The 12,346-nt window shown below is 33.7% G+C and overlaps 1 protein-coding gene across 2 annotated transcripts; it reads left to right on the top strand.

Moving 5' to 3' along the window:
- Positions 1 to 6,353: 6,353 nt before the first annotated feature.
- Positions 6,354 to 11,460, top strand: LOC100801426 (exportin-2). Of its 2 annotated transcripts, XR_418649.4 has the most exons (3): positions 6,366 to 9,371; positions 11,140 to 11,213; positions 11,404 to 11,460. XR_418649.4 is itself a non-coding variant. In XM_003548303.5 (2 exons), exon 1 carries the CDS (start codon positions 6,483 to 6,485, stop codon positions 9,369 to 9,371), a length of 2,889 nt encoding a protein of 962 aa, XP_003548351.2. In that variant the 5' UTR covers positions 6,354 to 6,482; the 3' UTR covers positions 11,140 to 11,460. The 2 variants fall into 2 exon arrangements, 1 of the variants encoding a protein (XP_003548351.2); XM_003548303.5 differs by having other exon boundaries at positions 6,354 to 9,371; positions 11,140 to 11,460.
- The last annotated feature ends 886 nt before the right edge of the window (positions 11,461 to 12,346 follow it).

Raw genomic sequence — 12,346 nt, 5'->3', positions numbered from 1 at the left:
AAGATAAAGAACAACAATTTGAACCGGTTGTAAAAAGAGATATTGCATGTGTTATGGTGGTGACTGGTGAGTGGTGGTGACTTTATGCTATATATATTTTTTTTATTTAAGGAAATTACTATTCTAGCCCCTAATGTGTACTCACCAAGGACAAGTTTTCCGTTTACAAAAAGAATCACACTAGTCCTTTTAATTTGTCTCCTTGCCCTTTAGGTTGGGCTTCTCAAGTAGTGATAAACAGATAAGTCTAACATCCTAGCACAAGGTCCTAAATCGATATACTGTGCCTTATCTCTGTTAATTTGGTGCATGTTTTTCTGCCTCGTTTGGCATGCAAGAAAGAATAATAATAGAACACTGTCATGTTGCAAATTATTGCCCAGTAGGGGTCCTCAGTGGTTGGTTGTTGACCAACAAAAAGAAAGCATGGCGGCATAAACCGTATATCTCAGAGGCCCCCTCAGAGCAGCGTAGAAGGAGGAGAGAAATGTATTTTTCGTACTTGAGTTTTTGGTACAAACACTGATCTTAATTATTGAATCCTAGGAGGAAAAGAAATCAGACTCTGTTATAATTTTCTTTGAAATTGATATGATGTATAAATTGTAATATATCTTACGCAAGATATGATACACTGGTACTAATTAATCTTGATTAAATAAGAAAATGTGAAAACTAATCATATGAAAACTAATTAATTCTCAAAAGAGTTTAATGATATAATGTTAGATTTAATCTTAAAACTAATTAATTGTTCAACAGATATATAAGCTGTACTTTAAGGATTAGGACAAACAGTCAATATGAAACTTGAGTATTACTTAATATTTTTGTTAATCATCAAATTTATTTTATATCTCTTTTTTCGAGGCACTTATATCTATTTAAGGGTAACCTTTGCTGATAGATTTTTTCCATACAGACAGTTTTAAAATCAAACCTTTAACAACAGATATAAGAAGGAACAAGATTATCTGTTAAATGATACGTATACACTATGTTACTATGTTACTAGAGTCTTTTTAACATATTGTAATTGAATAATGATATGATAAAATGATTTTCGGATAGGAGTGAAATGGTTAACTACTTAATTTGTACGTGCATCGAAATGATTAAAGAAAATGTACAGAAGTACTGCTGCTTCTTGAACAGTTCCACTTTCTAGATTTAAGACATGACATGATATGAGCAGAATGGTAAAAAAATAAGCAATAAAAAACGGGAATGTGCTTAGACAGAAACGGATAAAACTGAGCACTAGCACAGTGGTTTGTGGGGTTGAGACAGAAACATAAAAAATCTGAGCAAAGTGGTTTATTAGAATTGGGACAGCAACACATAAAGAGCAGAGAATGGTAAATACCGAGTATTTTCAAACTGCTTCTGAAACCGAGTGATATTTTTTATCAATCAAGGAAAGAGAAGTATAAAACAAAACATGTTATTTTTGTATGGGAAAATGTGCTAGAATTGACTGTCAGGGATGAGAAGTGAACGAAGGAGACACAGTGGTAGGAACAAGTGGGTGGTGTATGAGACAAGAACAACTTAAGTGGTTTTGTTTGGTACATGTACAATCTTTTGAGTCCTTTACTTTGACAACAAAAAGTGGGGACACCCTATAATTTCCACACGTCAGAAGGTGATTCATTGGGTTTGAGAACCCTTATGTGGAGTGAAATCAGGGGGGGTCGATGTCATACTGAAGAGCCTGGCACATGCATATTTGTAGTAGTTGCTGAGATATGCTTCCTTCTCCAATTTTTTTTAATTTTTATTTGATACTATCATAATTAAAGTTTTAGCTTTTCAATTATATCTCTTTCTTTAGATGGATTATGAAATTAATCTTTAGTCGGGATTTAATTACTTTTAAAATTCATTATTCCTCACAGAAAAAGACTTAAGAGTTTAATTTTCGAAAAAACATTATTGGAGTAAGATAAAAAAATTTAAATATGACTAAATCCCAACCAAAAATTAATCTCATAAAATCTTTGTAAAGATAATTTAGTGTAATACTGAAAAATTAAAGATCCTAATTACAATAATAAAAAAAATCCACATGGTGATACATAAACAAAACAAACTTTACTGTTTTACTGGTTAGTTATGTTATAATAATAACATGGAAAATTTATATATATATCCTTTTTTTATTTCAATTCCAATGCTTTCTTAAGTTTTTTCTTTTCACTCAAAATGAGGTGAAAATTTATCATTAATTACTCTAACAATATAGACAGAAGGAGGAGTTAGATCTAAAAAGGATATACTCTCCTTCAAATTAACAAGTCACAATTCAAATTCTCACCAAGAGTCAAGAGATCAAACATTCACAATTTATAGTTTGTACCTCGAGTAAAAGGATACCCACGGGAAATAAAATAAAAAAATAGCCTTAATTATACTTGTAAAGTTGTAATCCCTTTTGTTATAATTATTGTGTGATTTTAATCTTTCAATAAATTTTAAGTTAATTTGTTTCTCTTAATTTTTTAATTATTATTCGTCACTTTTATTTTACATAAAAGTTAAGAGGTCAATTAAATTGGAAAAATTCATTTTTATTTTCACTTTTTAATTGAAAATGTAAATTTATTTTTCTTAATTTTCCATTTTCAAAAGTTCATATAAAAGCAGTGAAAATAATACAAGTTTTTATGAATTTCTATATAAATATTTGATTACAAAAAATAAAAGAAAAAATAGGTGATAATTTTGTAATAAAAATAGAAAACATTTTTTAAATCAAACGATTTATAAAACTCTGATATTAAAGTATATGTGATTCCATAAAATAAAATAAAACTTGAGTCTAAACTAAAATAGAGGGGCTAAAAGTATATGGATTTAAATTTTTTACAGAGTGTAAGAATTTAATTAATATATATTAATAGTGTAAAAAAATATATTATCTTTCAATTGTAAATTGTTATATATAGTTCATAATATAAAAAATTACATTCACATTACATGAAAATTAAACTCACATTATAACTAAATAAAAAAAAATGATAGCATTAACTTTATGCACAGTCTAACTCTTATTCATCGCATTCTCAAGGAAAGCAACCATGCTGCCGATTTCTTCCCCAAGTTGGTTTTTTTTTACAAAATTGATTTTGTGATTTATGATGGAATGTTTTTATTATAAAATTAAGTTAAGATAAAATTCAATATAAATTTTTAAATCTAATACAGAAACTATTCAAAATTGTTTGACACAATTAATTCTGAATTTTTCTTTAACATAAAATCAAAGATATAAAAATATATTTAAAATTAATTTTAAACTCAAAATATGAAATGATACACACACGGAGACAAATCAATGATGGTCACGTCCTTAGACTTTGGGAAGTGCCTCCATATGCAGCACTTCAGACATGGCCATCCAGCACATTCCTTTGTAATCTTTTGTTTATCCTTTTCCCTTTCTTAATTTGCCTACTTTACCAACAACAACAACAACAAAAAATCTAACTCTGAACTTGCAAGAAATAATTTGTAACATGCTCAATTGTAGCGTCTCCTAGTTTCCTTGCAATAATAATTGGTCTGTTGGTGTCAATTCAACGTACACTCCGTGTGCTTTTATCTTACAAGAAGCCTTTTTTCCACGACAAATAGCAATCAGATCAAGTTCTTAATTTCTTTACAAATTGTTTCTAAATTGTAATTAATTGCCTAATGGAAGCTATGAATACAACATGAACGTGCAATGGAACGAAGAAGCTCGAGATGAGGAATGCACTTTCTACACTCTTCCTTGCATACTAGAAAATCCATTCTAAAATAAAATGAAAAATTCTTATAACAATAATGAGAATGCAGGAAACGACAAGCTCCAGATGAATACACCGTTATGGCATTGTCAATGTTATCAAATCCAAAAAAGTTCCCAGAATTCTGATCGCTTCTGAACAAAGACCCGTTATATTCAGCCCAGCTCAATTCCAGGCCCCTTATATTCAGGCCTGTTTACGCAATTTCTATACACAGCCTCGGCTAAGGGGCCTGCTTTTTCACAACTCCCTTTTGCTCTTCGCACCTCCAAAAATATTTTTGCAATTTGTTTTACAGAAATACCCTTCGCAGAAATTATTTTTTGTAACATAAAAGTAAATGGAAAGCAGCTGTAAAATTGTACGGTAATTAATTTCAATTCTGTAGTTAATTTTTTATTAAACAATTTAATAAATTTTATGATTGAATAACTTGTTAAATAAAATACCTATATGAATGTATTAATTTAGTTGATTTATCCCTTAGTTTTTATTTGTTTTAAAAAATATTAATAGTTGAATAATTTTTTGAATAAAATATGAGACAAATATTAAACATACCAAAAACTGATTAACTAATACAAAATACCAAAGATGAGAAATAATACAAGATAAATCAATATCATATAAAAAAATAACACAACTAACTCAAAATGTAATGAATTACAAGGGCAATAATAACTTACTTTCTTTTTCACTTATTTAATTTTTATTTGTACTAATTATAATTAAGTTTGGCCTCAGCTAAACACTTCAAATTTGACAAAATGTCGAAAATGGATTTTGAAAACCTCTAATTTTCTATTCCTTCCAAATAAAGAACAAATAGCTCTGCTCTAAATTAAAATTTGTGTACAATTTTTTTTTTCTTTTCATTAAACTTAGGTATTGTTAACGGGTACTATAAATATAATATCCACAACCAATTTGGATTATTGTTAGCGAGAGAACAATGCCATTTATCTAATATCTTTATGTTTGAGATTATTGTTCCCATTTAAATGAAGACAAGTTGTTTTGTCTTTGTGATTGTAAAACGGGTCGATAATTTGGGAGTTTTTTTAAGACTTATTCTTTAACTCAATTTTTTTAGTTAGTAAACCATGTCAGGTAACTTCCAGGTTTAGGGTTATATTGATTTGTTACATGTACAAATAGTTGTACATTGTAATTGAAGAACTTTTTTTATAAAATGAGATTTCATTCTTCTTCTTCAGTATTGTGTACTGGTATGAGGATGTGTATACGATACAATAGTAGAAAATTTCAGCTTGTTTTTGTTATTCTTTATTTGAAGTTTTTTTGCCACTCTATTCCCTTGAGACTTGGACATGGAATATCAATTCAGACTATGTTTCCTACACCATAATAATAATCTAGGGTTAACTCCTTATCCGGCAAACACTCAATGTTGATCACAACTTTAATTCTTAGTGTTGTGCTGTGAAAATAACCCTTAATTATCGCCACGAACAAGCTTGTATTCGGCGATGGCAGCATTCTTGCAATGCTCCACGAAAGATTGATCCAACTTATCATTCATGGCTTCACAACAACAACATCGTTGCATTTGGAATCTTGACTTTATATCCATAAAAATCACAACCAAGGGTGTGACATACTTCTCCATTATTGTTGACATTTGAAAAGATTTTTAATAATGCTTTCAACAGCACACAATGGATCTGGTGTTTTTCAGTTGACAAGGGATCTTCTTAACTACTCTCAGGGTTCTTTGATTGTGAACACTTCATGAAACTCAAAATCATTACGAAGGAAGCAATTGAATGCAAGTTGATACACACATATGCACTTATAGTGGGTTCAATTTATCATTTGCTTATGCTTAATGGTAGTTACCAAAAAAAAAATAGTAGAGGTTTTTCTACCCTCCATTAATTGGGTTTTTCTCCATGATGGTTTAAAAAGAAAAACAAAAAGAGGTTGGGAATTATGCTACTTCATATTCTCCATTTGCCTTTGCATTAGAAAGATCACCCATTTTGTGCATATTGTTGAGTTTTTTGACGCACAAAAGAAAAATCTTCGAACTCCATGGGTATTTCCTTGGATACAAGAAAGGTGAGAATTCACAAAGTCCCATTGGTCAATCAAGTAAACGCAGTATGCCACTTCCATGCTTCTACTAATGAACTAGGCTTGGACATTCATCAATATTAACAATTATCAACTATATTCAAGCATTTAAAATTTAAATATATTTGATTAGGAGACAAAATATCCATAAACTTAATATTAACAATCAGGGAAAAATTAGTCAAAATAAAGTAAGAATCGGTATTTTGGTAAGAATAAGAGAGTAAGAATCAGTATTAGTGGATAAGTCTAATCTAGTTTTCAAAAATGTTTTCAATTATTTATTAGGGAGCAAGTCTAAACTAATTATGTTTTAAAAAAAAATCTAAACTAATTAATTCCAATGCATCATTTAAAATTTAAAATAAATAAAATTTAAAAGATGGTAGTATTTACATATGAATTATTTAACACGATTAATGTTCAAAATAAAGTTAAAATAATAATGCACGCCATCGCGGGACTGATTAAAAAAGAACCTAAACCTTCAAAATAAAAATCCCTCCATTTTCCCTTTCACTCTTCTGTTCCGATTCCATTTCCTTCTTTCCCAAACTCATAAACCCTAGCAAGCAAGGAAGCGCCACCATCACCATGGAGTGGAACCCTCAGACCCTCCAATTCCTCTCGGAATGCTTCCTCCACACTCTCTCCCCCTCGCCGGAGCCCCGCCGCCGCGCTGAGTCCTCCCTCGCCGAGGCCGCCGACCGCCCCAACTACGCCCTCGCCGTCCTCCGCCTGGTCGCCGAGCCCTCCATCGACGACCAGATCCGCCAGGCCGCTGCCGTCAACTTCAAGAACCACCTCCGCCTCCGCTGGGCCTCCGAGGACTCCCCCGTCCCCGACCCCGAGAAGGACCAGATCAAAACCTTAATCGTCCCCCTCATGCTCTCCGCCTCCCCCAAAATCCAATCTCAGCTCAGCGAAGCCCTTGCCCTAATCGGTCACCACGATTTCCCCAAATCCTGGCCCTCTCTCCTCCCCGAACTCATCGCAAATCTCCAAAAAGCCTCCCAGTCCTCCGATTACGCCTCCATTAACGGTATTCTCGGCACTGCTAACTCTATTTTCAAGAAATTTAGGTTTCAGTATAAAACCAATGACCTATTGCTCGACTTAAAGTACTGTCTCGACAACTTCGCCGCTCCTTTATTGGAGATTTTCCTCAAGACGGCGTCGCTGATCGACGCCGGCGCCGCCAACCTGCGCCCGCTCTTCGAGTCGCAGAGGCTGTGCTGCAGGATATTCTACTCGCTGAATTTTCAGGAGCTGCCTGAGTTTTTCGAGGATCACATGAAAGAGTGGATGGGTGAGTTCAGGAAGTATCTCACCACTAGCTACCCTGCTCTTGAGAGCAGTGGTGCCGATGGTGTTGCGCTTGTCGATGAGCTTAGGGCCTCGGTTTGCGAGAATATTAACCTCTACATGGAGAAGAATGAGGAGGAGTTTCAGGGATTCTTGAATGATTTCGCTCTTGCGGTGTGGACTTTGCTTGGGAATGTGTCGCAGTCATCCAGCAGGGACCGGCTTGCGATTACAGCGATTAAGTTTTTGACCACAGTTAGTACTAGCGTGCACCATACTTTGTTCGCGAGTGATGGGGTGATACCGCAGATTTGTCAGTGTATTGTGATACCGAATGTGAGGTTGAGGGAGGATGATGAGGAGCTGTTTGAGATGAATTATATTGAGTTTATTAGGAGGGATATGGAGGGGAGTGATCTTGATACTAGGAGGAGGATTGCTTGTGAGTTGCTCAAGGGTATTGCGACGTACTATGGGGATGCTGTGAAAAGCATTGTTTCTTCGCAGATACAGAGTTTGTTGAGTTTGTATGCTGCTAACCCTGGGGCGAATTGGAAAGACAAGGATTGTGCTATTTACTTGGTGGTTTCTCTTGCAACCAAGAAGGCTGGGGCTAGTGTTGTCTCCACGGAACTCGTTGATGTTCAGAGCTTTTTTGAGTCTGTGATTGTTCCTGAGCTGCAAAATGCTGATGTGAATGGGTATCCTATGCTCAAGGCAGGTGCACTCAAATTTTTTACTATGTTCCGGACACAAATTTCAAAGCCTGTGGCATTGAAATTTTTTCCAGATTTGGTTCGTTTTCTTGCTGCAGAGTCGAATGTTGTTCATTCTTATGCTGCAAGCTGTATTGAAAAGCTCCTGTTGGTGAAGGATGAAGGGGGTGCAGCACGTTATACTTCAGCTGATATCAATCCAATTTTCCCCGTGCTGATGAACAATCTTTTCAATTCCTTTAAGCTCCCAGAATCTGAAGAGAATCAATATGCAATGAAATGTATTATGAGGGTTCTTGCCGTTGCAGATATATCTGTTGATGTTGCACGAGTTTGTGTTGAAGGGTTGGGCTCTCTTCTTACTGAAGTTTGCAAAAATCCAAAAAATCCCATTTTCAACCACTATCTCTTTGAGTCGGTAGCCATTCTTGTGAGGCGGGCTTGTGAGAGGGACCCATCTCTTGTATCTGTTTTTGAAGCAAGCCTTTTTCCTAGGCTTGAAATAATATTGACCAATGATGTGACTGAGTTTTTACCATACACGTTTCAGTTGCTTGCTCAGCTTGTTGAGTTAAACAGGCCACCCATCCCACCAATCTACATGCAGATATTTGAGCTTCTATTGTCACCTGAAACATGGAAAAGGTCCTCAAATGTTCCTGCACTTGTGCGTCTGCTCCAGGCCTTCCTTCAAAAGGCACCGAATGAGATCACCCAAGGGGATAGGCTGACCAAAGTGCTTGGAATATTTGACACACTAATCCAAGCTTCAAGCACATCTGAACAAGGATTTTATGTGCTTAACACTGTCATTGAAAGTCTTGAGTATAATGCTATTAAACCATATATTTCTCACATTTGGGCTGCACTTTTCAGAGAGCTCCAGAAAAGGCGGACAGTAAAACTCATCAAGTCTCTCTTGATATTTATGTCTCTCTTCCTGATTAAGCATGGTGCTGCAAATGTTGTTGATACTATGAACAGTGTCCAGCCTGATATTTTTGTTGTGATTTTGAATCAGTTCTGGATTCCTAATCTTAAGCTGATTACAGGAGCTATAGAGCTCAAATTGACTGCAGTTGCTTCAACCAGACTCGTATGTGAGTCACCAGTTCTTTTGGATCCTGCAGCTTCTGTGTCCTGGGGTAAGATGGTGGACAGCATAGTCACACTCCTTTCTCGGCCAGAAGAGGATAGAGTTCAGGAGGAACCTGACATGCCAGATATAACAGAAAATGCGGGTTATAGCACCACCTTTGTTCTTCTTTACAATGCTGGAAAGAAAGAAGAAGACCCACTTAAAGATATAAGAGATCCCAGGGAGTTTTTTGTGGCATCATTGTCCCGACTTTCTGCACTTTCCCCTGGGAGGTATCCTAAGGTCATCAGTGAAAATGTTGATCCTGCAAATCAAGCAGCATTGCTTCAGCTTTGCAACACTTATAATCTTTCAATAGTTTGAGTAAGTTACTTTCTCCTTTTATCTGTATTATTATTCTGTATTCATCAGAGTTCTTTTGGACTAAAATACCAATCTAGCTTTTTGTATGCTTGACCCTTTTTAGAGTGGAATTTGGCTTCTTTGTTATTGTTGTAAATTTGTCTGCTCTCATTGGTAACAAACATAGAGGTGGGCAGTTTGTACAATTTTTTTTAATCATCAATATATTTGTTATGCTGCCTTTTAAGGATCGAAATTCACAATAATGGGGTATATGTAACTCTGGAAGCTATGGGGTCATTCTCGGTACATTTCTCTCTCTTGGCTAGGTAAAACACTAATGCTTTGTTTGGATAAGGAATGAAATAGAGAGGAAAAAAATAGGAAGGGTAGAAATATAGTGAAAAAGATATATTGTTTGGATGGTGAATAGAAATTGGAAGGGAAGAACTTCAGTGGAAATTGTTTGGAGGAATTTTTTTCTGCTTGTTTGGGTGAGTGGAAATAAATTATATATAAAAATATTTTTATATTAATTAAAAAATGTCATTTTTGATATATTATATTTTTCTTAGTATGCAATTATTTATTATTTTTAAATATTTATATTAGAAATACTTAAACAAACAAAATGAAAAAGAGAGAGGTCATGTCCCTCCCATTTAATTCCAATTTAGAAAGTACTAGTATTTTTAGTAGGTGCCCCACGGAAATAGCTTCTCTCCTTTTTAGCCTTCCAAACAATGGAGAAAATTTAGTATTTCTATCCTATGTCCCTCTTTCCTATTTATTTCAACTCTATTTACACCCAAACAAACAAGGGGTAATTACCATGTTGCTGTAAAAATTGTTACTTTATTGGAGATTTAACAAAAAACACTTGCTGGAAACTTTTTAACTGATGTCAGAATGAAAGATTGGAATGTGGACCTTATTACAGTAGGGGGGCATTTTCTGTATTGCTCATCATTGACTTTCATAGTATGCAATTATTGTGGTTTTTTAATTCCTCAATCTCTAAGGCAGCTGTATTTTGCTACCTAAAACACACGAACAAGCTCCATATGGTTCTTTGTGCTTTCTCATTCTTTTTGTTTAACCATATGCTTAATCAATCTTTTTATTTCTTCACTGGCTGAAAAGTTGTTTGCTATCATCCATGGACTGTTTATGGGATACCGAATGTTTTATGAACTGTTGTTCTTCAGGAAATATTTTGTTTTATTTTTATGTACTTAGTACCCAAATGTTACCTTTGTTTTCTATTTCAAAATTTTGAATTGGAAATTGTTTTCATTGATTCCTACGATCTTTTGAAAACAAAAATGAAATGAAAACAAGGTGATATTTTTGTAATTGAAAGTGGAATTTGAAAATGCAAACAGAAATTTCTCAAATCAGTCTCTCAGCATGAGGACTATTCTGTTGTTGATATCAGAATGACAGGAAATGTTTTCTCTGGTGCTGTGTGCAGCTGTCTTGTATTTTTGTAATTTTGTTATACCTTTTCACCCAATTTAGACAAACTTCTTCACAAACACTTTTCGGAAAATAAATAGGAAAGTAATTTAATCAAACTCTTCTCATACGTTAAAACCAAGTTATGGACTTTAACTTTTAGAGAAGTTGTATGAAAGAACTTTTAGAAAACTTCAGGTGTATAACTTGTGAAAATTCTTTTTTTTTTCTTCTTACAAGAGTTTATTTTATCTAATTTCGGCCTTGTCTGATCATGATTAATGAGTCAAACGGGTGATTTGTCTAATGAGGTATTCATCATACTTCTCAGGATTGAATGCTGGAATACAATGAGGAATTTACTGCCCGGGTCCTCAGCCTTCAACATTTATGAGCTAGCTAAAGGTACTTCTTGCATTGAAACAAAGGTTTTAGCTGCTATTATCATTTTTGTCAGGGCCATGAATGCTGAACTGAATTTCCTGTTAGTTCCATTTTGAATACTGTAAGCATGTGTTTTGAAGTGCAATTTGTTCTGTTGGGATCTCTGTAAATTTTTTTCATGCTTCACATTCCCATTTTCCTGCTGTTTCAGCATGCTTGCCTGGGAGCAAATTGTAATGCATATCTGCGGTGCGGTCATTATTCTAAACTTTTGCATATCAAAGTAAATTTTACATCCATGCATATTATTTTTCATGGTTTCACTTCAATTCGTCACATTTCAAATGATAGAATGGGTGATAATACTGATTACACTCAATTTCAATGTGATTAAGAATGAGTATTTTAATTTTTCTAAAACAATGAGGCACGGGAAAAATGATAATGCTTTTGCCTTTTACTTTTTGGTATCTCGCTGCCGAATCAAATCCTTAATTCATTTGAAAGTGTGTTTAACAGCTAGTGAGTGTTTAATTAAAATCGTTTTCACACTTAATTGAAAATGTATTATAATCAATGAAACCAACTTTCTACCAAAAAATAATAATAAATCAATGAAAGCAACTCATAAATGAATTGTAAAATGTGTTTTAGGTCTCTTAAGTTTTGGTCTAAATTAGTTTTAGTACTGATTTCGACCCTTGTATTACCTGAAATATGGTAGATTTGGCCTTTTGTTAGGTCAAAATGAAGTACAGGGTTAGAAGAAATATGTTTGATTTGGTCTCTTAAATTTTGAACACAATTAGTTTTAGTCTCTTTATTTAAAAGAAATAATGGTTTTGAATTTTGATGCTTGTATTTTTATGAAATATGGTAGATTTGGTCCTTTGTTAGATCAAAATGAAGTATAGGATAAGAAGAAATTTATCGCATTTCATAAATACAACAAATAAAATCATTTTTAAAATGTAGGAACTAAAGCTAATTTTGATCAAATTTAATCAATAAATAATCAGTCGAAATTTGGTTATCATTCAACTCATAACAAGAGCTTTGTATATACATGTTTTCAACTGCACTAAAATATATTTAAACTAAAATATTCACATATAATAATATACACTCGTGGTAATATTTATGGTTCCAAATCA

The sequence above is a fragment of the Glycine max genome, chromosome 16 (assembly GCF_000004515.6).
Source record: "Glycine max cultivar Williams 82 chromosome 16, Glycine_max_v4.0, whole genome shotgun sequence".
In the NCBI taxonomy this organism is placed as follows: Eukaryota; Viridiplantae; Streptophyta; class Magnoliopsida; order Fabales; family Fabaceae; genus Glycine; species Glycine max.
The sequence above is the reverse complement of the archived record's forward strand: the minus strand, read 5'-3'. Positions and strand labels throughout refer to the sequence as shown.

Bases quoted from the DNA above. Each gene is read 5' to 3' on its own strand.
- LOC100801426 (XM_003548303.5), top strand. From the start codon at position 6,483: ATGGAGTGGAACCCTCAGACCCTCCAATTCCTCTCGGAATGCTTCCTC.